Here is a 24414-nt window from a genome sequence, read left to right on the forward strand (position 1 = left end):
GCGGATATGTTCATCCCATTTGGGTTTTTAAAAACGTAGTTAAAAACTTAAGATCTCCGCCCACACTGAATAAAATTAGTTAATATTTTCTTTTCTGAAATTCTGTTAATTATGTATTTTTTCTTCTCAATTTTTCTCTTTGTACCACGTAGTTTAGGAATTTATTTTTAAAAAATATCAATTACTTCAAAAATTTTACAACGTGCTTCATGAAAATAATTTTATACTATTATCCCAATGATCGAGTTTGAATACTACCTCCGACTTTGATCTTTAATACAAGAGTTCATTATAGATTAAAAAAATCAGCTAAATTATTTATTTATAATAAATATATATTTTTTTTTAGTATGTCTTTATCAATCATGTGTATTAACCAGAATTACTATTTATTGAAATCTTTAATATTTGCAACTACTATAATAGTTACTTGAAAAAAAAAGATAAATATAAGAGATAAAGTGAACTAAGAACTTACATTTACAATCAAATTAAAAATTAAACTAGCTTTTGTACTACCTCCTGTTTTTAATATAATAATTTATTTGATTTTTATTTTGATCATAGATATAAAATTTCAATTCATTTTGTCTCTTACATTTATTTTTTTAAAAAATAATCTTTATAATAATAGTAGTTTCAGCTACTCTATTTTATTAGTATTTTTTGAAAAAAATATCTATTTATTTCAAATAACTAATTTAATTAATTTTTATATTATAAATTACAAATAGCACTGAGAGGAGGTAGTATTAAGAAATTAAATTAAGCATTAAAAACCCCCCGACTATAATCTGCTAGTTGACTATATTGTCAGACTTCTTTTTACTGTCATTGGAAGATAGGGTAACAAATGTCACATAGTTGGCGAACTACTACAGATCACATAATATAAAATACCACCAACACTTCCCACAGAAAATTTAGAATTCTTTGGAAAGAAATCGCATTTAAAAATTCGACAAGACAACAAACATATCCGATATTCCGATGAGGCATCCACAAATCATAATTATTGAGTTTTGCAGAAAGTTACTTAGGATGACATGTGTTTCATTTTCATTCATCAAGTTTGCTGCCAACAACATCAACCACGAACCGATACCTCACATCGTTCTTCTCCAATCTTTCAAAGGCCTTGTTGATATAATCCATCTTCACCACCTCTATCATTGAACTCAGTCCCTTCTCTTTCCAGAACTGCAACATCTCTTCCGTCTCCTTTATGCTCCCTATGAAGCTTCCTGTTATCATCTTCCTCCCTGCCACATCAATTATTAATTAAGTTACAACAACTTCAAATCACAACATACAGTTCAAACATCGACCAAAATCAATCTAACCAGACCCTGGTATGAAGCTTTTGGAAAACAAAGGGACGAAAAAGCTGACAGAGAGAGAGAGAGAGAGAGAGATCCTATACCAAGCATGACCATGGGGCTGACGAATTGCAGAGGAGTGTTGATGACACCCATTAAGATCAACTTGCCATCAACTTTGAGCAGAGAGAGATAAGGCTCAAGAGGGTGACCCACTGGCACGGTATCAATGATATAATCAAGTGAATCAGCAATCTTCTGCATCTGAGTTTCGTCTGAGCTAACCACATAATCGTCTGCTCCAAGGTGCTCCAGAGCCTCCTGCTTCTTCTTCTCCGACGAGCTTATCACCGTCACGTGGTGTCCCAAGGCTTTGGCTACCTTCACACCCATGTGTCCCACTCCTCCAAGCCCTGCTATTCCTCCTCTTAGCCCACTCTCTTTCAGTCCGAAGTGTGACAATGGACTGTACACCGTCACGCCGGCGCACAACAGTGGAGCCACTTGTACGGGCGACATGCCCTCTGGTATCTTCACCACGAAGCTGAAAACCCCAATCAAGAAAACGCAGCCTCATAATCGGTGAACATAAAGTGCTTGTGCTTATGATTGTCTTTCTTTTCAAGTGAGGTTTTGAAGGAATCTTTGAAGAGCATAAAGCATAAAATTTTGGAATTGGTTAAAAGATGCGTCAACATCCGAAGTGAGTTTCAGGAACTTTCAAAAGAATCAAAAGCAGGGAGCTCTGGTGAGAATATTGGAATAGAAGCTAAGGTGAGGATTGATTATATTACTTTTGATCGACGACCATGGTTTCAGCAAAGCCACCCTGGGTGGGTTTTCCATCTGTGTACACATCGTTGTAATTCCAGATCTTCTTGCCACAATATTGCTCAATATCAGATTTGCATGCCCTGCAATTTCTACAGCTCCCAACGATCAGTCCAGCTCCGACCACTTCTCCGACCTTAAACTTGGTCACATTCGACCCCACCTCGATCACCTCCCCAACCACCTCATGCCTATACACATATAAGATAACTCATCAGCTCAGAGCCATAAGCAGAGGGAAGCGTGTTAATGGATTTTGTTGGTTGTTTAGTTACCCAGGAACCATGGGATAATTGGACATGCCGAGATCATTCTTAATCTGATGCAGATCCGAATGGCAGATTCCACAGTAGTGAACCTTGATATACACATCATCGGGCCCCGTGTTCCTGAAAGTGCGTAATTTGAAGAGTTAGAACAAGAGGAACCGAAACGTGGGAGAAAAAGATGAGATTTTTAATGAAGGTAAAAATTAAGTACCTAAGATTGAAGGTGTAAGGAGCGAGAATCCCAGAAGGGTCTCGTGCAGCCCATCCAACAGTTGTTCTCTCTCCTTCAACGCTTCCCATGTTGTCTCAGAGGCAGAGAGAGAATGCAACAAAGGAAAATGGCAGGCGAAGAGAGAAGGAAGGATGAGCCCTTTATGAGTGCGTACTGCGTAGTGGGCGCAAAACTACAAAAGATGGGGAGGATGAGGATGGAAGTAGCACACAAAAATATACGTTATTTAATTATTATTATTATTATTATTAATTGAGAAACTGATAAAGACACAGGAACTGTAGGGTGTGGGGCCTGCGGGCGCGGTAGGTGAAACAGTGAGGTTTAATCCTCCGCTTCCTTCTTTATGTCTGGTCATCCTCTCTCCACTAATCTCACCCCTACATGTCATATCGTACGGTTCTTATTATCTTATCTTAGCCTGGACGATTGTCTTTTTGGATGAAAGCAGAGACGAGAAACTTGACCGTGTCGAAAACTAACAGTTGGAGATAATTACCGAAATCAATACTTGTGACAGTTGATCTTGTTAACGAATCATACACACATTTTTTGTACCCAAAAAAAAAAAGTTCAAGTTAGTAGAAAGAGCATATTTTTGTTGAATTTTGTATTGGTATCCTAAAATAATTTTTCATACCAAGGTTTACCTTAATATATAGGGTGTTACTTTAAAAAAAATATACATTAGGGTGGAGATTATAACTTAATTGTTTTTATTAATTAGAAAGTCAAATCAGATGATAAGCATAAGAAGATTCCTCTAAACACAAGAAGAGATTGAATAAATTGTGAAGCCATTATGGCTCTTATTTTTTAGGATGCGATCCCTTATCCTCCGCCGTGAGTAAGTGCACTTATTATTTTCTTTATTGTTTTTATTCCCCTTGCCAACTATTTCCTTTGCTATTATCAGTGTCAACTAATTAAAAAATTGGGTAGGTATGCATACAAAAAATTGGTTGTATCTTACCAAAAAAAAAAATTGGTTGTAACCTTCAGCAGTTGGAGGCGGAGATAGAAAATTTTCATACACACACACACGTTACTAATTATTTTATTAAAAGCATGGGTTAAGTGATAAAATTATTAGGGTAGTATAGAACAGCATTGCAAAACGTTATCACATGTTCATGCTGACTTTATTCTCTCTCTCAGAAATGAACATCACCTGATTGTCATCAATCCTCCTTCTTTCGTATAATTCTGTTGCATTAAATGCTAACATTAATTCCATCAAACCCATCAAAAGAAAATGCAACCCTTTCCTGACCGGAGTTTACCCAAAAAATTACAAATCCTATATTAGGTTTATAAAATTCATATTCTAATCTTATTTACGCATATCTGACACTCTTCAATTATAAGACCCAATTGACTTATTTGAGGAAATAAGGAAGTAATTTAAGTTGGTTATTTATAATAAATAAGTTTGTCATTCTAAAATATCCTTGCTAATTAAGTATATTGGCTAAACTATCATTATTAGAAGGATTATCTTGGAAAAATGCATAAATATAAGAGACAAATGGATTGGGTCTTATAATTAGGACCAAATAAAAGTCAAATTGGGTCTATAATAAGGACTATTATTTTTTTGCGTATTTAATTTCAACACTTCTAATATTATTTTTTAATTACATTGAAGATCCTAATCTTATTTATGGTTTTTTTTGGGCCAAAATCTTATTTATGGTTTAGAACTTTAAAAAATTAGATGTACTGTAATAAAATTAGAGTGTTGAATGTATTATAAATAAGATTTAGATATTTCTTCTTGCTAAAGTATATGTATTTTTTTATTGGAGGCAATTCTATTCGAGACACTGACGGTACTAAATGTGGGTACTTCTTTCAGTGAAAATTCGAATTTTAGTTCATCACGTTGTGAGGGACTGGTCCATTCTGCTAGATTCAACCTCCTTAGTATTTAAATATTAAATGCATGTCAAAAGCAATATTAGAATGCTGCTGGATACTACTTTACCCATCATAAAATGCCATAATTTTTCTGAAGTTCTTTTTTTTTTGGGTTGACATTAAGTTTTGTTAGGAAAGAACCATAAAAAATCTGAGTTAAAATAATACGGGCTATTTTTCAGATTGATCAATCAAATTTGGTAATAGATGCAAATTTTGACTGTAAAAATAAAAAAAACTTGTAAATTAAGAAAGCTTGAGTGCTAATAAATTCACATTATAATTAGATGAATTTTCCGGTGGGGCGGGCGTCACAAATGCAGAATCAACTAATAGAAATCACACCTAATTCTGGAGAAAAAGGAGTGATAATAGATAGGCATCATTAAGTAAATTAAATCCTCATCTTTTTGGCAAAAAAAGGCCTCACCAAAAATATAATAATTAATTTTTACTATTTATGTTGTTGTATTATAATTTTTTCTAGTGTTTGTTAATTTCTTGGAGAGTAATACCCGTAAAATTGAAGCACGGCCAGATTACCATTTTTTGTGGGGTGACGTGCTACCTTCTCTATGAAGACAAATTTTGAGACCTCACACCCACCCTTTCATCTCATGATCAAAGATTAAACTCTAATTAAGTCAAAATTGTAAAAACCAAATGATTAAATGTTTTCTATTTTATTTATCAAATTAAACCGGTGTTCATTGCATCCAAGTCCAACGTGGATGACAATCGCCTAACAAGCCAATAAGAAACACTGCGTCCCCACTGAGATGGATTTGCTCGTTTATTATTTTTCACTTGAAAAAACTGAATCAATTATATTATATGTATAAATAATTTAGCTAAAATATTAGGAGAATTACAATTAAATCTTACAGAAAAAAATAATTGCCAAAAAGACCCAATAACAACCTCAATAATCTATAACGACAAGTCCTACAATGAGAATGATAACTTTTAAACTTGTGTTTCAATTATTTTTCTTGTTTAGGATCTTATTGTAATTCTTTCAAAAATATTCTCATTTTGTACGTTACTTATAAAATATTCAGAGAATGAGGTCCCGGTTTTCCACTAAAGAGACAGGTGGGCTTCGACCTCTGGTTAACGTTGATTTTTCTTATTAGGCTGCGACTCTCTCCAAACCCCATCACCCACAAATCTAACAAGTCCGCACTGACTTTTAAGGCACGGCTTTATATGATATTTCTTTTTATCTTTTTATTCTTATTTTCAACTTTTCCTTTTGGACTATTTCTGGAAGTAATTCAATTATTGACAAGTTTTATAATTAATTAGCAATTAGTAATGTGTTATTATTATTACCTGCCGCTTATTTAGTGTGAAATTTTTTAATAATTAATTTTTGTTTATATGAGACTGCACGGTAATTTTTTGGTTCTGAAATTTGGTTGCATGTCATCTTCAAGCTTCTGCTCATTCGGTCTCCTGGTCAAATCAAGCCAAAACGGAAAATCAAACCCTATCTAATTATTTCTCATACCCAAAACATTGCCTTCTCTGTATTTTTAGTTTATTTGTTTATTCCGAGGGTTTGGTGAGGTGAGGGTCAGCACGAAGATGAAGAAGACTTGAAAGATTCGACACAGGCTCACGCCGTGGTCACCAACCCCATCGATCATTATTGCCACCTCATGATAACGATGTTGGTGGTGGCTAATTTCTTTGACGTAGTAGCTAGGTTGCTTCCATTATTCAACTGAACAAAATATAACCACAATTAACCTCATGATATTTTTGGATACAATTAGTAACACACGGTTGATGTTTTACAGCATAATACCTCTGTGCTTAATCTTAACATAAGAACTAATTAAAAATTTAATTTGATTTTAAATATAATACCTTAATTCATTTTATCTTTAATATTTATTTATTTTGCTCGCAAGTAATTTCCATGGTGATTATGTCAAGTAGTCTTTGTTGAGATGTAATTTCAATGCACATGATTGATATGGATATTTTAGGAAAAAATTTATTACAAACAACTAATTTATTTAATTTTCTTAATATTCATAAATTAATTATCTGAATTTTATATTAAGGATAGGAGTTAGTATCTCGGTAAAAGTATTGTGTTTAGGCATCAACATGCTATCATTCGTTGTTCAAAATTTGTGGGGTATTCTTAATACACCCCAACGCTGAAGTATTTTGCGGCTGGATGGTGTATTAGGTGTGAAGGTAATTATATGTATGAAACAAAATATACAGAGATGTGGATTAGAGTTATAAGCAATTTCCCCAACAATTGGGGTGGGGAAGACATTAGAAAGGATAAGCATCAATAATCGACAAGACTAAACAAGCTATAATAGTCACACAGAAAAATGAAGCACCCAGAAGCTTTTTACTGAACGTGTCTCCTTAATAATCGAACATTTGTTTTATTGAGTTTGTCAATTTCGAAAGTCTCATTTAATTCCGATTAATTTAAGTCAGACTAAATGAAGTCCACTTTTTTTTTTTCCACATTCATTGTTGAAACTCAAAACATTATTCATAAATAAACTCTTCACCATTCGTTTTACCTAAACAAAATTAAAAGACTACTATTTGAATAACAGACATTCGTTAGTAGATTAGCATTTTACAACTTTGCCATTTACCCTTGATTTGAAGTTGATAGACTAAGGATGATTTATCTAGAAGGCTTTGACAGACAGAACAGTAGGTTGCAGCAGCATTTCTTCTGCCTTCAATGAAGATTTCAATTAACGTGCAATTAGAATAACATGAGAATACTAGAATTAAAGATGCGAAGGTCAATACAATACATGACACTTCCTATTAAAGGAATTGGAGGGAAAATTGATGTTTGATATGATTGCAAGGAGACTTGGGAGCACAAAGAGCCACACACAAAAACCAAGTGGCTATCTGAGGTACAGGCGCCAAAACCTTAACGTAATCATGTTGGCTGTTTGACTTGAGAGCATAAAATATGCAGTAGGGCAGCGGTGAGGAAGAACCGTGATTGAATCTAGTGAACGTGACAAGCTGTTACCTTTCAACCATGACTCAGGATTTTGTCAGATTCCAACTTCTTTGCATATATGGAGGGAGAGGAGCAACAAACTCGAGGCTTTCTACATTTCCAAGATCATGGGTGGATGATGATTGCACATCCTGCAGAGCTTGAGATACATTGGGCAAGACTATATGCTTACAATGAAGATGTAAACGAGGTTGCTTCTCAGAGATACTTCCCTTGTTCATATTGAGCCCAAAGGGGAGTTCTTCGTCCCCATTTGAGTCCTCCTCATCCGGCACATCAAAGTGTTTCCACCTCCTATGAGCTTGCCATCCATACCTGTAGTCACCAACTATTGGTGTTCCCAACACTTCAGCACAGTGGACCCGAAGCTATGGCACCAGCACAAGATTAGATTAGATTAGATGCTCCTCGTGTTTTGATAACTAAATGTAAAACCAAGATGAGCTAGTTAATGTAAAACCTGGTGTTTTCTCCCGGTTAATGGTGATAGCTCCAACCATGAGTAACCTGCACAATTAGCGGAGGCTTAAGTGGAACTGACTCAATCTCAAAAGCCATCATAAGGGGCGCCGAATGCAAATTCCCAAACAAAAGTTAACTGATGGACCACGAGTTACTGAGCTTATGGTACTGGAGATAACAGAGCTAATCAACTCTCATGCATTGAGGTGCAAGAGGAAGAGAGTAGGGCCGTCAGAAGGGACTATATTGTAGATTGAGGCGTGAGAGAGAGCAAAGGAAGAATCAATTCGATTCAACATATCTATAAAAGTTGTGAGGAATATTAAGCCGAATTGTTCACGAGCTGTGAACAGGAAACATTTGAACTCTGCAACATAGTTAGAGACCTACTATAGTTAGTATGGTTTGAGAGAGACACTAGCCTTTCAAGCTAAAGAGTTTGTTCTGCTGTTTCTTTTGTTTTTTGCAATTTTTCATGCGTCTCCGGAGCACCTTACCCTACCAGTTCCTACCCCCATCTCTGATTCAAACACAAATTTTAGTATGTTCTATATAAATAATATCATAATTACGAGGTTTTATCATTGACCAAATACTAGCTGTGAGCTGTGACTCTAAATAAGGTAAATTGGATTTTAAAATTTGAAGTGACCCTCATTACTAACCATGCGGCGAGGAACCAATCACTCGATACTCTGTGATTGCATGCTGCGACGATAATTCCGAAGAATTGTCAATGATGGCTATTCTATCAGATCTCCCGTTGTTTACCACCACCTGAAACCGAAACAAGGACAGAAGGTTTCAATACTGTAGAGGAAGCTTTCAATTTTCCAGATGATCCAAGTTCTTCAACAAATTAATGAACATATGTAGGGTAGCACATTTATGCTGTTTGCTGTTATGTGTTAGAACCAACTAGTTGTAAAGCCCACGCAGTCTTGTGTTGCCAGTGAATTGGAATTAATTGGTCTGCAGATACAACGTGAAATTACCATTCCAATATTTTGCATGAATGCCTAGAGGAAAAACCAAAGATTATCCCTAAGCTTTCACGTGAGTGTTTGGAGGTCATACTCAAGGTCTAGCAGGTTTGAGCACACAAGAATGCGTTTCAACTTGGTTCTTATAGCAGAGGGTATTCATACCTCATTATTTTAAGTTAAGATCCATTAAAACCTTAAACCTTAGTTGCTTATGCTGATACTATTTAACAATAAAGTACTACCTCTGGTCCTATATATAAAACCCTTTTAACTACTTTACAAGAATTGAGAAATGGAGTTTATTGAAGTAGTGGCATTAATTTGTCAACCATTTGGACTCCCCACCCCCCCCCCCCCAAAAAAAAAAAATCGTAAAATTAATGAGACCCCATATTCTTAGTAATCTCTTTTCACCTAATTAAGGGCATTTTTGTGGGGAAAAAAATTAATACAATAGACAATTGGAAAAGCGTCTTATACAGAAAACCAAGATAAACTCTCAAAAAGGTTCTTATAAAAAGGACTGGGGGAATAATTTTTATTTTTTATGACATGTCTAACAATAGCATTCGCTGGAATGTTGTCAAACAATATTGATGGATAATTGCATTTTTTTGCATAATAAAGGCATACATTTATCAAATGCAGCGATGAACAACCAGAAGAAGTGCGCAGAAGCGCAGTGATTTTGTTGCGAATTGGAAAACTTGGATAAATGAGAAATAAGGATATAATCCAACCTTACCCAATGAAGCGGAAACAAACCCCTTTGGACGTCTTGGACATCCAATGACCAGTGCTAAGTACCTTCTCTGTAGGATTCTCCTTTTCTTACCAATCTACAAATCATTAAGTGCCAGCTGATCAGGGAAAAAAATTACAAGTATGCAACTTGAGATTATGATCATAAAGGACTAATGTTAAAAAATAATCATTTTTATACAAGGCATCTGTGAAATAAGCACAGAGAAAAAAATAAAGCATAAAAACTCACATCATCAGATGCCCTGAAAGTTTTCTCCCGGAATATGGAATGCAGCGCTGTAGCACTTGTCTGTGTCCTTCCCATCACCAAAATGCCCGTACAATCTCTGTCCAGTCTATGCACCTAATATCCTGCCTAGTTTAAGTATCAATCCAATAGCTAGTTTTTCCCAATCACAAATATCGTAAGATAGGGGAAAAAAACTATCAAACTGATCTCATGTATTTTTAAGTTTTGTAATAGCGATACAGTTCCCATGATCTTTCACAGAATAATAATAATAACTAAAGCTTTATAATTTTCACTGCTATATTGATGCGACTTTCTTGGATCTTGGAGCCCTCCTAAATATTAGAACATTTAAATGATTTCTATCAAATTAGGCAAAGCACACAGGACAAGTATTCTGTTTAATTTATTTTAAAGAGTTGCCTGTGACCAGTAAGGATCTTTTACAAAATGTATTTTATGAGTGATACCACTAAAGCATAAAACCTTATTTTGTGAACCCTAATACACATAACAAAGGATAATTTTGTAGTGGATGAAGTTTCATCAAGGGTTCCTCTGCCTAAGGAAGCATATCGTCTATACGTGCTCTAGAGAAAGAAGATAATTCTATCTGTAAATAGCTTCAGAAAAGAACTGTTATGAATCATAATAAATATATATATCACTCAGAAACTCAATCATGAACTCACCAGTCGAGGAGATTCTGAGTATTCATAAGTTAAACATGCTGCAGCTACTTCATCTAAACTCCTGCTGATATTGATGCCACCCTTATTCAAGGAGAGGTTCAGATTTAACTAATGATCAATGGAGATCACTATAACAAAGAAAATCAACAAGGCGCATCAAACAGTTACCTGAACAGGCAGCCCTGGAGGTTTGTTCAGAACAAGAATGGCAGGGTCCTAAATTTCACAAAGCATAATAAATTTACATGTTAGAAGCACAATCAACTGAGATCTCAAATAATAAGAATTAAAGTTGAAAACCTTATGCAACACTAGGCTTTGGATAAAGTTCACTTCAGCAGCAGTGATACCACACTCGTGTTTCTCTTGAGGCGTCTCTTTAACACTAGCCGGAAGAAAGATCCTATCTCCTAAGTTCAAGGTGTCTTTGGCTGTCACCTTCCATTATACTTCATGCATCAGAAGTAAAACCACTCAAAGACAACCATTAACTATGAAAAAGCGAAAAAATTCTACATGTACTAGGAAAATGACGAGAAGATGAATATGCACAAAAAAATCAATTTTTTTCACTTTTGCAGTATGATAAATTTATATAGCTGTTGGATACCCTTTTTAGTCTATGTTTGTGTTCTTGAGTTTCTATAGTTTCGTTCTCCTCAGCAGCAGATTCTCTTCGGACCTGGCATAAAGCAGTGAACATCGATTGATTAGGCTGGAAAAAAAGCCGGCATTTAAAAGTATTGTGAGGGAATCTTATATATTGCCCGTGAGAAACAAATTCAAAGACTTCAATTTTTTCCCCTTCAAAGTGAAGCATGTACACATAAATCACTGTGCCTCTGTGCCATAAGAGAACAGGGTAACTTTTTAACCCAATATGCGCTATACTCATGTGGAATGAGCGCATGGCAATAACAATTCGGGGGAGCCATAAAATATTTAATTCAGGACGTAGTAACCGTCCATTATCCATATTTCATACGAAGGATGAAAAACGGGGGGAAACACAGAAAGTCTACACCAACTGAGAGGTTTAGAATGGAACCCTTCCCCAGTTACATAAACAACACCAGCAGGTTATGCTCTTTTCATAGCACCAAATAAACGAGCAATGGGGTTACCTGTCTAAGACGAAAGAGCTTCTGTACTAGGCTTCGGGGTAGCTCAGGGCAGCACTTAAGAACCCACTTGAGCGCAGTAGTGGTGGAGGTAGCTCCAACCCCGCATTTAGCTTCGGAATGGCGGTCGGAAAGTACTTTTCCGAGATCAGCACCGTTGACGGTGGGAGTGAAAGGCGGCAGAGTAAGCCATTTGACGTCCTTCCTCTGCCCCTCAACTTCGTTTAAGCTACGAAGAGTGCTGGAGTAATATCTAGTGTGCCTGGATCCAAAGCCAGATAGGCGGGGCGTCCCACCGACATGGAGGGTAGAAGAGGATGCCGGCAAGAGGAGTTTGATGAGACGGAGGAAGATTGGCTCCGTCATGGTGATGGACGCCTCGAGGGTTTGTTCCCTGTTTCAGACTTTCCCATGACCAGAATGTACATAGCCAACATAACCATGACCAAATTGGAAAAATCCCCATTAAAAATTGTACTAGTAAAAACCTTTGCAAATTCAACTGTCATTTTACTATTGAAATTTTCCCCATAAAATACCTTTATTTTTATAATAGATATATGTACTCTGATTTAAATTTTTCTAACAATCTAACCAATAAAATTTTCAGATGGGAATATAAACTCTGAAAATTATTCTTAATAGAAATATTAATTAAACAGTTTTGTTTCATGGGCTTTGGCCCAAAATGCTTCATATGTGCGCCGCAATGGTGCTCTTTCTTTCCATCTCTCAGACAAGTATTAATGGATGATCCATAGATACTCGTAACCACTCTTAGGATTGTAAAGCCTTTTTTCAAAAAAAAGAAAAAAGAAGAAGAAGCTTCATTAGCTTCCGAGACATTTAACTAATCTCAATTTTGAATAGCAACATAGATTTGTGTGTGAGCACCTTGAACATGTCCTTTAATCAAGAGTACATTGCCAAGAGTTTTATAGAAAAATGCATTTGTGTTAGCTAGGCTTTTCAGCTGATCGGCCATCAAATAAATTACTGCAGTGAAGAATTTACTCAAATGTTGCTCAAACTGAGAGACAGAAATATAAGACTCATCAGACATTAAATCCTTACATTGTATGAATAACTCAACTAGTAGAATAAACATGGGCAAAGGAGGGGGGTACTGACATCTAAAAGAATAAAACTGCAGATAGGATCCTCTCCATTAATAGTAATTGCACCATTGCGTTTATCCTTACCAGTTCATCAGTGACTTAAGAGGCACCTAAACAAATCATAAAACAGAAGGACAACTGAAAAGACTCCAAACTATGACAGGAATGCATCTTCAAGATTATCTCTCAGATCAAAATGGCAGAAGTCGAGGTGCGAGCTAGTGTCCTACACCTGGGCTTGGACCTGAATTGTCAAGCTGTATTAGAATTCTGGCATCTTCAGAACCTCTGAGCAAATGGGCTTCTCCACATTGGTTTGGCTTACAATGCTTCATTTCTACAACATTAATGGAGGCTCTTTTTTCCATCTTCTTCAATGGCCGACCTTCAACCTCAGAAAGAAGAAGACAGAGAACTAAAACAACAACGCCAGCTTGGGAACACCTTATCATCCTGCCCATTCCATGTAGAGACATCATAAATTTGGAACCAGAGCCAGACAAGTTACTTGTAGTGGGCTGTTAATAACTCTGCAGCTGGGGGAACCAGCTTTTTCTAGCTTATATACAAGGAGGGAAGAAGGGGAAGTGCAGACTTCAATGAGAGGAATAAATTCATCGGAGAAAGGAGGAAATAAAGCAGAATTGCAGAAAGGTCTTTAGGGTTTGACTAAATCGGAAGTAAAGCCAAAAAATCAAACGGATGAGAAGGTTAACTGGTCTGCGGGTAGAAACATGATGCAATTTATGGTGAATGTTATAATTATATAATTACTTATTTGAATTTCAGCCAACAGAATTTATTGGGTTTATCTAAGTTATAAAGAATTTTCTTGCACGTTCTTCATCTCCAACCATATTTCACTAAACTGGGGGAAATATCGTTGACCTAGTAACAGCAAAGACACTGTCTAAATGCATTTACCTCTGAAGATCAATACTTAGTACAGAGTTTATTTTCTATTCACTTGTAAACTAAAAATTATATTCCTCCGGTCCTAAATATAAAACCCCTTTTATAGTGTAATATACTTTTATGAAGATGGGAATATATCTTGGACCTGTGAGGTTCCTACGGTGCAAGTTGCAGTATGGAAGAATAAATGGTTGAGGATTTAGTGAGTTGGCAGATTAATGGAGATAGCGTATAATAAGTTAAGTTGGGGATTGAAATTGAAGATGCACGTGTAAATCCCCGATTTCTAGCTTAGGAATGATAGAAATGGGAGGGTTTTGACTTTTGAGCATTTTTGTCTGAATTTTAAACATAAAGACATGTACTACTTGTTGACAAATTATAGTATGGAGACTGGAGCCTGCCAAACCAAATCAGCTGGCCAACACTAAATCTTGTATTGCTCAGCCTTCTATGCTACCTTCTCGCCTTCAAATTTTCAACTTTCAAGGTAACATTTCCTTCTCCCTCAAGCTACTATCATCATAGAAAGTCTTAAATTTCTCCTTCCTTTCTTGAACTATACGACACTTTGAGAAATTTGAACCCCATCTGCCTCCAGAGTACAAACTTCTAATGAGCAACATATAAGTAATAATTAAATTTTAACATGAAATATATGTAGATATGTAGATATGAGCTATGCCAATAGTATATATTTAATAAATAAATAAATACAGAACATGATAGGGTGATTTTGGAGTCAATAAAGCTTTGAGCATTTCATTTTCAGTTTCACTATTGAAAGTCAGAGGTAGCTTTAGCCACAACCGAAATTCTAGATACACAAGAAAATATGACTGACGATTTTTGAAAGTCACTTTCGAGATTTTTACATCAGATTTGATACTTCTGTTACACTCTCATGGAAAAAGGAAAAGACTGTATGGGCTTTTCTTCCTCTCATGTAGAAGGGAAGTCAAAGAAATGGCCTCTCAACTGGTTCAGTATCCGCCACAATTTCTTAAAGTTTCAAAATTAGGTTCCATTAGCACCCAACCAGAAGCTCTGAAAGTTGATGTTTGTTTAAGTGATAGTGACTAGCACAGTGTGGACAGAATTAATTGGCGTGAAAAGTTGCTTCTGCCCATTCATTTCAAAAGCTCCAAGAAAGATGAATAAACTTCAACACTTCAATTTAATGATTGCCTTTCTTCGTTAGTTTTACAATTTGGAGTTACTGAACAGAGTAAAATTGTCCTTATACAGATTTTGATCATGTCAATTCCTAATTGTTAGGCACGTTTACAGTTTAAATTTTCAAACATCGTCTACCACGAGGCAGATATAAAAGTTGTTAGCGTGTTTGTTTGGGAATTCCAAAAGTCTAAAATTATTCTAAGTTTTTTTTTTTTGGTTTATATCAGACCAAAAAAAAAAAGAAGAGGTATACTGTACATGTAGTTTCACTTATCGTCTCCTTTTTCTTTTTGAACTTTACAAGAATTCCATCATGAGCTCTAGAGAATTTTGGCACATTTGAATGTATTTGATGCTGATTATTGAACACGTGTAGATTTGTCTTAGCAGAATCTGTTTCATTTTTCTTCTTGGTGCCAAATTTGGACTGTTAGAAAGAGAAGTACAAAGTAGAAATGATAAGACCACAGATAATTTGGTGGGTTGATCTGTTTCATGTCTAAAGTACTGCACCGTCTGAACCTAAAAGATTTGATTAAAACTTATGAGTCTGGAACACTTACTCTTAGAGGCTTGGAGCTGTCAAAAAAGGTACTTTTACTTCCACACCCATCCACTAATTCCACTTTCTTTTCCTAGTTTTGGCAATGCACTCCTTCTTTTCAGAATATGCAATGTACTTAATTGGTCGGAAACTTGAAAGTTCTGGCTGAGCTTATGAGAACTAATCATCACTGTGTAGCGTGCCAATTTAGACAACCATCTGCAGGAAAAAGTTCATCTCAGAGCACCAACGTTGCTTTCAATATAAGATTCAAATTAAATATATTGTAAACTGAGACACGATAAGCCATGGGCTATCATTCATTTTTAAGTTAAAGATTTTCATATGTATTAGGGTTCTAGAAAGCTGATGTGGAAAAGCTTTATTGAATTTTCTTTGTCATTGAGGTATGAAATATATGTATAGATAAAGTAAACTTGATGACATGAGAAAAAGAAAGTAGAAAAAGGATTGCGTATTAAATGCATGGAAAATATTTTCTTTGAACTGAAAGTATGATTAAACAACAGTGATATTTACCTTTTTTAATGAAAATTAACATGCTTTTAAGCAGACAGAGTTTTGACGAACTGGAATTTATTTTATAACCAATTATCTTTTAGTTTTATATTTTTCCAAGTGTATTTAGGTATTAAAGACATGATCTCATGAATTCTTACAATGACCTTTCGTACCCATCATAGAATTTCATTAATCTATAGGTTATGACTATATATGAGGCACTTCTCTTTATGTTGAAAAGCTTCTCACAAATACAAATTAGTCTTTGAAACGCACATTTTTTTTCCCTTTTGCAAAAGTGAATCGTTTGTTTGCCGACTAAAAATAGAAGGAAGACTAAAATGTGCAGGGGCTTGCAGAGGAAACTGCAATTTCAAAGGTAGAGTGAATCTGTGATTAATGACTTACTGATATCTGAACTTGGTGGCTTCTCATTTGTGGTCCATAGGGTTACTTGCATGAGCTAAATGAATTGGACCATCGTGCTTGTCATTTTCTCACAAATCTTCATTTTTTAAAATCACCACTCTAATTTCAATAGGGTAAATTGGACCATCATGAGCTAAATGAATTGGACCATATTGCGTGTTGGAATCAAGGAAAGTATATTTTTTTGGAGAAATATTCCAGGCACTGCAAAAGCAAAACAAAATTAAAAAGGTGATTATTTTATCTGATGAATCTAAGAATCTGACTTAGAACGTAACGATGGCTCTTTTTGAGTGCAATTAGCATATACCGTGATACTTATCTCTTAAAATTCAGACTTGACTCTTCGAGGTTAGGTCCAAAGCCATCATCTTGAGACTTTTCTTTGAAAGAATTTGGTAAACTAGATTCGTCCAAAGGGTCAAATGAATGAAATATTTACATTTTTGTATAAGAGCAAGCAAAATGGGCGTTGATTTGTTTAATGAATTGCACCAAATGTTATCCACGTCAGTCGTATCTAATTGCGGCGTGAGAAACTAACACTATAAAGCCATTTGACTGTTGATTAAGACGTCAGTTGAAGCTACTATCATTTTCCTATTCAACTTCATTTTCCAATCTGAGAACCTCCCTTGTGGGTTCCTCTCAGCAACAAGAAAATGATTTATCTGGTTTAAGTGCCCAGAGCCAATTCATTATAAATATGATCCCCCATGCACCCAATTGAGCAGCAAAGTCATAGTCTGAGATATATTGTTATGCACACTTTGATTTTCAACATGGCTGGAAGATTCAGATGTATCGCCTTGTTCATTGTCGTTGTTGTTGTTGTTCTTAGCGCGTCAGAAGGAAGGCCATTGAAGGATCAAGAAGAGGAGGTGAGAGGGATATTCAGGACAATGAAGAACTCAGGGCCAACACTTGGTCCAGGACACGGGGTTAAGAAGGTTGAGAATATGAAGGGGATGAAGAAGTCTGGTCCGAGCCAAGGTGGAGGCCACTGGCTGGCAAAGGGTGAAGAGATTGGAGCGGTTAAGCAATCAGGTCCGAGCCCTGGTCAAGGACACAAGGCAGCCTTTTCTGAAGGCAACGGTTCATGATTCTCTCATGGATGGCTTCTCACTTCTTCTTTGCAGGCGAATGCAAATATCCCATGTCTACTCATTCTTCAGATATTTCATTTCAATCTTACCATAGTCTTAAAAAGTAGTGCGAGGCACATAAAAAGTTTTAATTTCAGCTAGATTGCACCGTATTATTTTTTGTTATAAGTTTTATAGTTTCATTCCAAGGAAAACAGAGCATGCGTGATGATAAAGATCCAATCACTCTGCCCCAGCAACCTAGTCAACGGGAAATTTCTTCTCTCTGTACACTTGAAGCTCCGATGTTGTCTGGTCTTAATCACGGAGCTTCACAAAATGGCTTCCCTTTCTGTGTTTGACTGTTTTCAGTAAATATATATCTTGCTCCTTTTCCACCGTGTTCTTTCTTCTTTTGCTTGAACCAATACAATACCTCCTGCTGTATTTAATATAAAATTTTATTTGACTTTTATTTTGATCTTAAATATAAGATCGCAATTCATTTTTTTTCTTTATATTTATATTTTTTTTCCAAGAAAGTCTATAGTTCTAACCAATACACTTGATTCGTAAGAATATTTTAGAAAAGACAACACCTATTTATTACAAATAACTAATTTAATTTATTTTTTTAATCTCTTTAAATTAGTCAATTAGCTTTTATAATTAGGACCCGATAGTATCTGTTATCCTCTCAAAAAACGTCTCTGTTATCCTCATGTGTTGTCACTATATCACCAATCTTTCTAGTTATTCCCTGACCTTTTCGCTATCAAAATACCCAGCCATTGCTTGCTTTTTGCGATTTTATCTTGCTGGGTTTTTTTTTTTTTGGGGGGTTGCCAAATGCTATGCTTATCTTAAAACAAGACCATACTCGCAAGATAGTTTAAGAGTCCATTTTAATTATCAATTAAAATATCAATTAACTTTATCTTCTACTGTATTTGTTATTTTCCGCCAAATTACTTTTATTGGTTGCATACATCAGTGTGTGAAATTAATGAGGGTATTTGCAACTATTTTCAATATAAATAATTAAAAAATTGGTGTTTTAAAAGATTATTAGGTTGTCTTCAATGACTTGTACTGGTTTATTTCTCTGGTCTCATAAAATGTGGACGGTGGTGACATGCTACGCGTGCCTGCATGTGAGTGGACTCTCAGTACTTGGGCTGGGCATAAAAGGCCCAATTGTCCGCAAGGGGAGAGCCTTGGGCCTGCAATCCACGATTAGGGTTGATGGGTCCATGGAGTGACGATTGCATCAGATCCCCTATAATAACTAATATAGTGCTTTTATTTTGCAAAGGAAATTTGAAACGAGAAAAAGAAAAAATTAAACCCTATTATGTGGCACCCTATAATCAAAATGATGGTTGAAGGGATGTCCTTAAACAATCAGAGCCTAGGTGCATTGGCTTCACTTCAAAATGTGATGGATAGTACGTTTCTGTATTATTCCAATTTATTTTTATTTTATTTTGTTTTTAATTCACCGAGTGTAGTGATAAATGCAGATATTAAAGAGATTAGAGTGATACAGTCAAGGGCAATTTTGAAAATATAGGGTGATATAGTCAAGAGCAATTTTGAAAATATATTAATAGTAAGTTCTGAAAAAAAAATTTAGTTTATTGATTAATTTGAACTAAATCTTTTATTGGAAGAATTACAATGAGGTCCTAAACAAAAAAAAAACAATTGAAAAGAAAGTCCCAGAAGTTGTTATTCTCACTAAAAGACTTGTCGTTATAGATTATTAAGGTTGTCATTGGAACCTTTTGATAATTATTTCTCTTTTACGGGACTTGATTGTATTTTTTTTGTTTATATATTTTGTGTGATTCGATCAAAAGCAACGACAATACATAGACTACTTCTCTTGATCAAGATCCATCTCATGAAGCCAAGGTGAAGATTGATCAATGATTCATTATCTTCTAACCTATGATAAGATTAATTCTATCCACTACAAACGAGTATACCGAGAAAAAGTATGCGTATTAATCCGTCTACCTACAAAAACAATTTTAATACGAAACTATTAATCTCATACCTGACTAGCTTGTTGCTTTTAGGTAATTTGTTAATTTTAGGTAGCAAATGAGAAAATGCATTTTTGGGTAGGTGTGCGGCCAAGGAATGTTGGTGGGATAGTGACAGCCACTGTGGTTGTGCGTGTCTTTAGAAGCCAGAGCGTATTGTCTTTGATTAATTTTTGTAATTATCACGAATACAAAGAAGAATACTATATTTTGTCAGATACTCCTACTCTTATGATCCTCTATATAAGACACTTTCAGCATGTTTCACACAGACCAAGAAGAACCTTAAACTTCATTAACTCTTATTTAAAATTTAATGACTTTCTAACTTTATCCCTATTTAATATACATTATATCTCATATAAACAATGTCAACACAATAATAAATGAGAGGTAAAATTATATATCTATGCAAAAAATTTCTCTTAACATCCTATAAATATGACTAAAAAATACCTTCTCTTTCTGTCTTATAAATAGGACCAGAGGAGTACCGTTGATTCTTCCACCTATTTATGTATTGAGAAAAGATTAACAAGAATGAGAATCACCCAGGAACATTCTCTCTGTTTATTTAATAAATTAATCGATCTCAGGCCCCAAAAAAGAAAAAAAAAATCGATCACGTTATAGCAGTAATTAAGACTTATACGTTGAAGTGTCCGATTATGGTTAAGTAAATAAATATGCTGCCTAAATAATACTATATATATATGTATAAGTTTAATTTGTTCATAGCCTAGCATATTTTAGCCATTCACGCGCGTGCTTACTTTAGAGATAAGATCCAGGAAAAAAAAAAGAACGACTCATATCATATACTCCTCCGGTCCTAATTATAAGATCCAATTGACTTATTTGAGGAGATTAAAGAAGTAAGTTAAGTTGGTTATTTATAATAAATAAGTGTTGTCATTCTTAAAATATCCTTGCTAATTAAGTATATTGGCTAAAACTATCATTATTAGAAGGATTATCTTGGAAAAAAATGCATAAATATAAGAGACAAAATGGATTGGGTCTTATAATTAGGACCAAATAAAAAGTCAAATTGGGTCTTATAATAAGAACCGGAGGAGTATATAATAATTTAAACTGACAATGAAATGAAATGACGGAGGGGGGCGCATTGCCCTACCATAGGAACAGATAGCCAAATGTCTACGACAAATTAAAGCGTCCAAGTTAATATGAGCCCTTGGGTGGCAAATAATACAATTACAGTATATATCACAAAGCTGAGTCAGCTGACACTATGCCACCTAGCAGTCTTCGCTATACATTCCAGTCATAATTTCAACTTAGGAAATTTATCAAAAACGCTTTGTTAAGCATTAAGCTCCACTTCTCTTCCAATTCTTCCACGGCCTCTCCCTCACAAATTACCCCTCAACAGCGTCATTAGATACCTCTTCCAATCCTTTCGAAGAAATTAAGGTCCGCGACCTCAGACATGGGCTCTCAGTCTCTTGTCCATGTCTTCTTGGTCTCCTTCCCAGGTCAAGGTCACGTCAACCCTCTTCTCCGGCTCGGCAAGCGCATCGCCTCCAAGGGCCTCCTCGTCACCTTCTGCACTCCCGAAAGCTGGGCTATACAGATGAGAAAAGCTAGCAACACCACCGACGAGCCAGCTCCCGCCGGCGACGGCTTCATCCGGTTCGAGTCATTCGACGACGGTTGATCCGAGTACGAGCCCAGACGCCAGGACTTAGACCAGTTTCTTCCCCAGCTCGAGCTCATCGGCAAGGAGATTTTCCCTCGCATGCTGAAGGCTCACGCCGGCCGGGGCCGGCCGGTCTCTTGCCTCATCAGCAATCCGTTCATCCCTTGGGTCACTGACATGGCCGAATCACACTCGGCCTCCCTTCTGCTATGTTGTGGGTCCAATCCTGTGCTTGCTTCTCTGCTTATTACCACTTTTATCATAAACTCCTTCCTTTCCCACCAGAAGATCAAATGGAAATCAGCGTCCAGCTCCCGAAGATGCCACTGTTGAAACACGATGAAATCCCAAGCTTCTTGTATCCTACAACCCCCGTACCGTTTTCTGAGAAGAGCTATCAGCATAGGAATTTGGAAAGACCCTTTTGCGTCCTCATGGACAGTTTCGAAGAACTCGAACGCGAGAACGTGGAGTACATGTCGAAGATATGCCCTATTCGAACCGTGGGGCCGTTGTTCAAGAACTCCAAGGTGCCGAACAGCACTGTAAAGGGTGACATTTTGAAAGCCGATGATTGCATCATCGACTGGATCAACACGAAGCCTCCTTCCTCAGTAGTTTACGTTTCGTTCGGCAGCGTCGTGTACCTGAAACAAGAGCAAGTGGACGAGATAGCGTATGGGCTTTTGGATTCAGGGGCTTCCTTCATCTGGGTGATGAAGCCACCACATAAAGATTCTGGTTTCGAGCCTCATGTTCTTCGAGATGGGTTTTTAGAGAAAGTAGGGAACAGAGGAAAGGTTGTTCAGTGGAGCCTACAGGAACAAATTCTGGGCCACCCCGGTGGCATGTTTTGTGACTCACTGCGGGTGGAACTCGACCATGGAGGCTATAACTTCGGCGGTGCCATTGGTGGCGTTACACAGTGGGGAGACCAAGTGACGAATGCAAAATACATAGTTGATGTCTTAAAGATTGGTGTTAGGATGTGTAGGGGTGAGGCTGCGAATGAGTTAATCCCAGGGGAGGAGGCGAAGAGGTGTCTGTTGGAGGCTACGGTGGGGGACAATGCAAAGGAGATGAAGGAGAATGTGTTGAGGTTGAAGGGTGCGGCGGAGGCCACCGTGGCAGAAGGCGGCTCATCTGATCGGAATATTCAGGAGTTTGTGGATGAAGTGAGGAAGAGAAGTGTAGAAATCTTGAAGAAGAATAGCAATGGTTTCGCCATTAAATGGCGTAGGCGCAGATTTACTTGGTGCCAAGTCGAACGGAAAGATTCAAGTGGCTTGAAGAGCTTTATAGTCCAGCGAAAGCGCAATAGCTGGCCAGGAATGTCTGAATTGAATGCTTCCAGCTTTATGTTTTGAATATGATTATTATTAATTTGATCTTCATATAGATATATATATATATATATATATCTTTCGTCAATAATAATATATATGTGCTTGAATTCTTATTTCTGTTTAAGAAATTTAGTGCGGCGTAATAAGTTTCTATCTCCTCTGGCCTTAGATTGAGTAATTTTTTGAATATAGTCGTACTATTTTCTGTCATAATTATAAGACTATTTATAGACTATAAATAATGTTTTATAATTAAGATAGGAGGTAGTATATAGCGGCCTGTACATGATTGCTGTAAGTATTTTCAATTAAATTTATATGGGAATTAACTTGTCTACTCCGTCAGCTTTTAATTTTTTTTTTAAAAAAATCAGAACTTAAATGTCTCTTGTCCGTCTTCCGCGGTTCGGAACCTTTTCTCTTTCCTTCCCATCCTCTTCCCTCCTCTTCTTTTTTTTTAACCGTTAGATTAATATATTTCAACAGTTGATATTTTAATTTTTGATAAACCATTTATTAAAAAATTTAAATACATTTAATGCACTTGCAAACTGTTAGAATTAAATTTTAATATAGTTTCTAATTTATTATTTATTTATTTTTATAATTTAATATTTTAATAATGGTTTTAAAAAGATTTAAATCTGAGCCGTTAAAATATTAATCTAACGGTAAAAAAAAAAAAAGAGAGAAAGGAAGAGGATAGGAAAAAAAGAAGAGAGGATCTGAACCCTGAGAGGTTGATGCGGCCTGCACCTGTTGGTTGAACTCACGAATGGTTAATGGCATTACTTAATTACGGTCCGTGTCATAGACTACATAGAATAATTTGGCTCCATGTCGTTTTAAATAAAGTGATGATGTTATGTATGACTATATTATAATATTCTGTAATTTTAATATAAGAGTTAGTTAATTAATTTAAGTAAATTAAGAAAGTTTGTTGAGTTAGTTATTCGTAATCATTAAGTGTTGTCTTTTCTAAAATACTCATGCTAATCATGTATTAGCTAAAACTACCATTTGATTGAACATTTAAATCTGCAACTAGTGTAAGGACTACTTTAAAAAATAAATAAATATGAAAGACAAAATATATTAGAATTTATATTTAGAACTAAATTGAAAATCAAATAGCTTTTATATTAAAAAGCAGATGTAGTACTTTCTCATACTTCATGCTATAGGAGTTGATTAAACAATCTATTTGATCCTAAATATAAAAAATCTCAGTCTTTTTTATATCCCATATTTTAAAAGAATCATTATATTTTTTTTAGTAATACAATTAACTTATTTAAATTCTTTAATCTATATGAATTGTCTGATTAACTAGTTTCTTTATTTAAGATTGGAGTATGTCATAAAATACCAATATATTATTATCTCTGGTCTTTAACATAAAAATTAGTTAAAAATTCAATTTATTTTTAAGTATAAGAATTAAATCTATTTTATCTTCAATATTTCTTCATTTTGCTCCCAAATAATTCATATGATGATTATTGCATATATATATATATAAGAAGCTTTCATCATGAGGTATTTCATTACACAAGATTAATAAGAATATTTTAAAATATATAATATCTTTTTATTACAAGTAATTAACTTAACTAATTTTCTTAACCAATAAATTACTTATAAGAACCCGACTTAATATTAAGGAACCAAACACTTGGGTTGAAGCCATGAACAATAATACAGC

The 24414-nt window shown here is 35.5% G+C and overlaps 2 protein-coding genes and 1 pseudogene across 3 annotated transcripts; 1 reads left to right on the forward strand and 2 right to left on the reverse strand.

Moving 5' to 3' along the window:
- Positions 1-911: 911 nt before the first annotated feature.
- On the reverse strand, positions 912-2792 carry LOC114725344 (probable cinnamyl alcohol dehydrogenase). Its single transcript, XM_028911842.1, has 5 exons — positions 2631-2792; positions 2426-2539; positions 2114-2341; positions 1424-1863; positions 912-1262 (listed from the first exon to the last, which is right to left on the reverse strand). Exons 1-5 carry the CDS (start codon positions 2717-2719, stop codon positions 1060-1062), a joined length of 1074 nt encoding a protein of 357 aa, XP_028767675.1. The 5' UTR covers positions 2720-2792; the 3' UTR covers positions 912-1059.
- A 4484-nt stretch (positions 2793-7276) lies between these two features.
- LOC114725343 (RNA pseudouridine synthase 4, mitochondrial-like) lies at positions 7277-12252 on the reverse strand. 2 transcript variants are annotated; one of them, XM_028911840.1, is made up of 10 exons: positions 11858-12252; positions 11344-11415; positions 11034-11171; positions 10902-10949; positions 10734-10814; positions 10042-10155; positions 9788-9886; positions 8727-8838; positions 8060-8106; positions 7277-7967 (listed from the first exon to the last, which is right to left on the reverse strand). In XM_028911840.1, exons 1-10 carry the CDS (start codon positions 12218-12220, stop codon positions 7623-7625), a joined length of 1419 nt encoding a protein of 472 aa, XP_028767673.1. In that variant the 5' UTR covers positions 12221-12252; the 3' UTR covers positions 7277-7622. The 2 variants fall into 2 exon arrangements, with proteins under 2 accessions (XP_028767673.1, XP_028767674.1); XM_028911841.1 differs by lacking the exon at positions 10734-10814.
- An 8842-nt stretch (positions 12253-21094) lies between these two features.
- Positions 21095-22727, forward strand: LOC114725347 (gallate 1-beta-glucosyltransferase-like; annotated as a pseudogene).
- Positions 22728-24414: the final 1687 nt, after the last annotated feature.

Source organism: Neltuma alba, unplaced genomic scaffold (assembly GCF_004799145.2).
Source record: "Neltuma alba isolate B1F8T4 unplaced genomic scaffold, ASM479914v2 tig00012245_pilon, whole genome shotgun sequence".
Lineage (NCBI taxonomy): Eukaryota > Viridiplantae > Streptophyta > Magnoliopsida > Fabales > Fabaceae > Neltuma > Neltuma alba.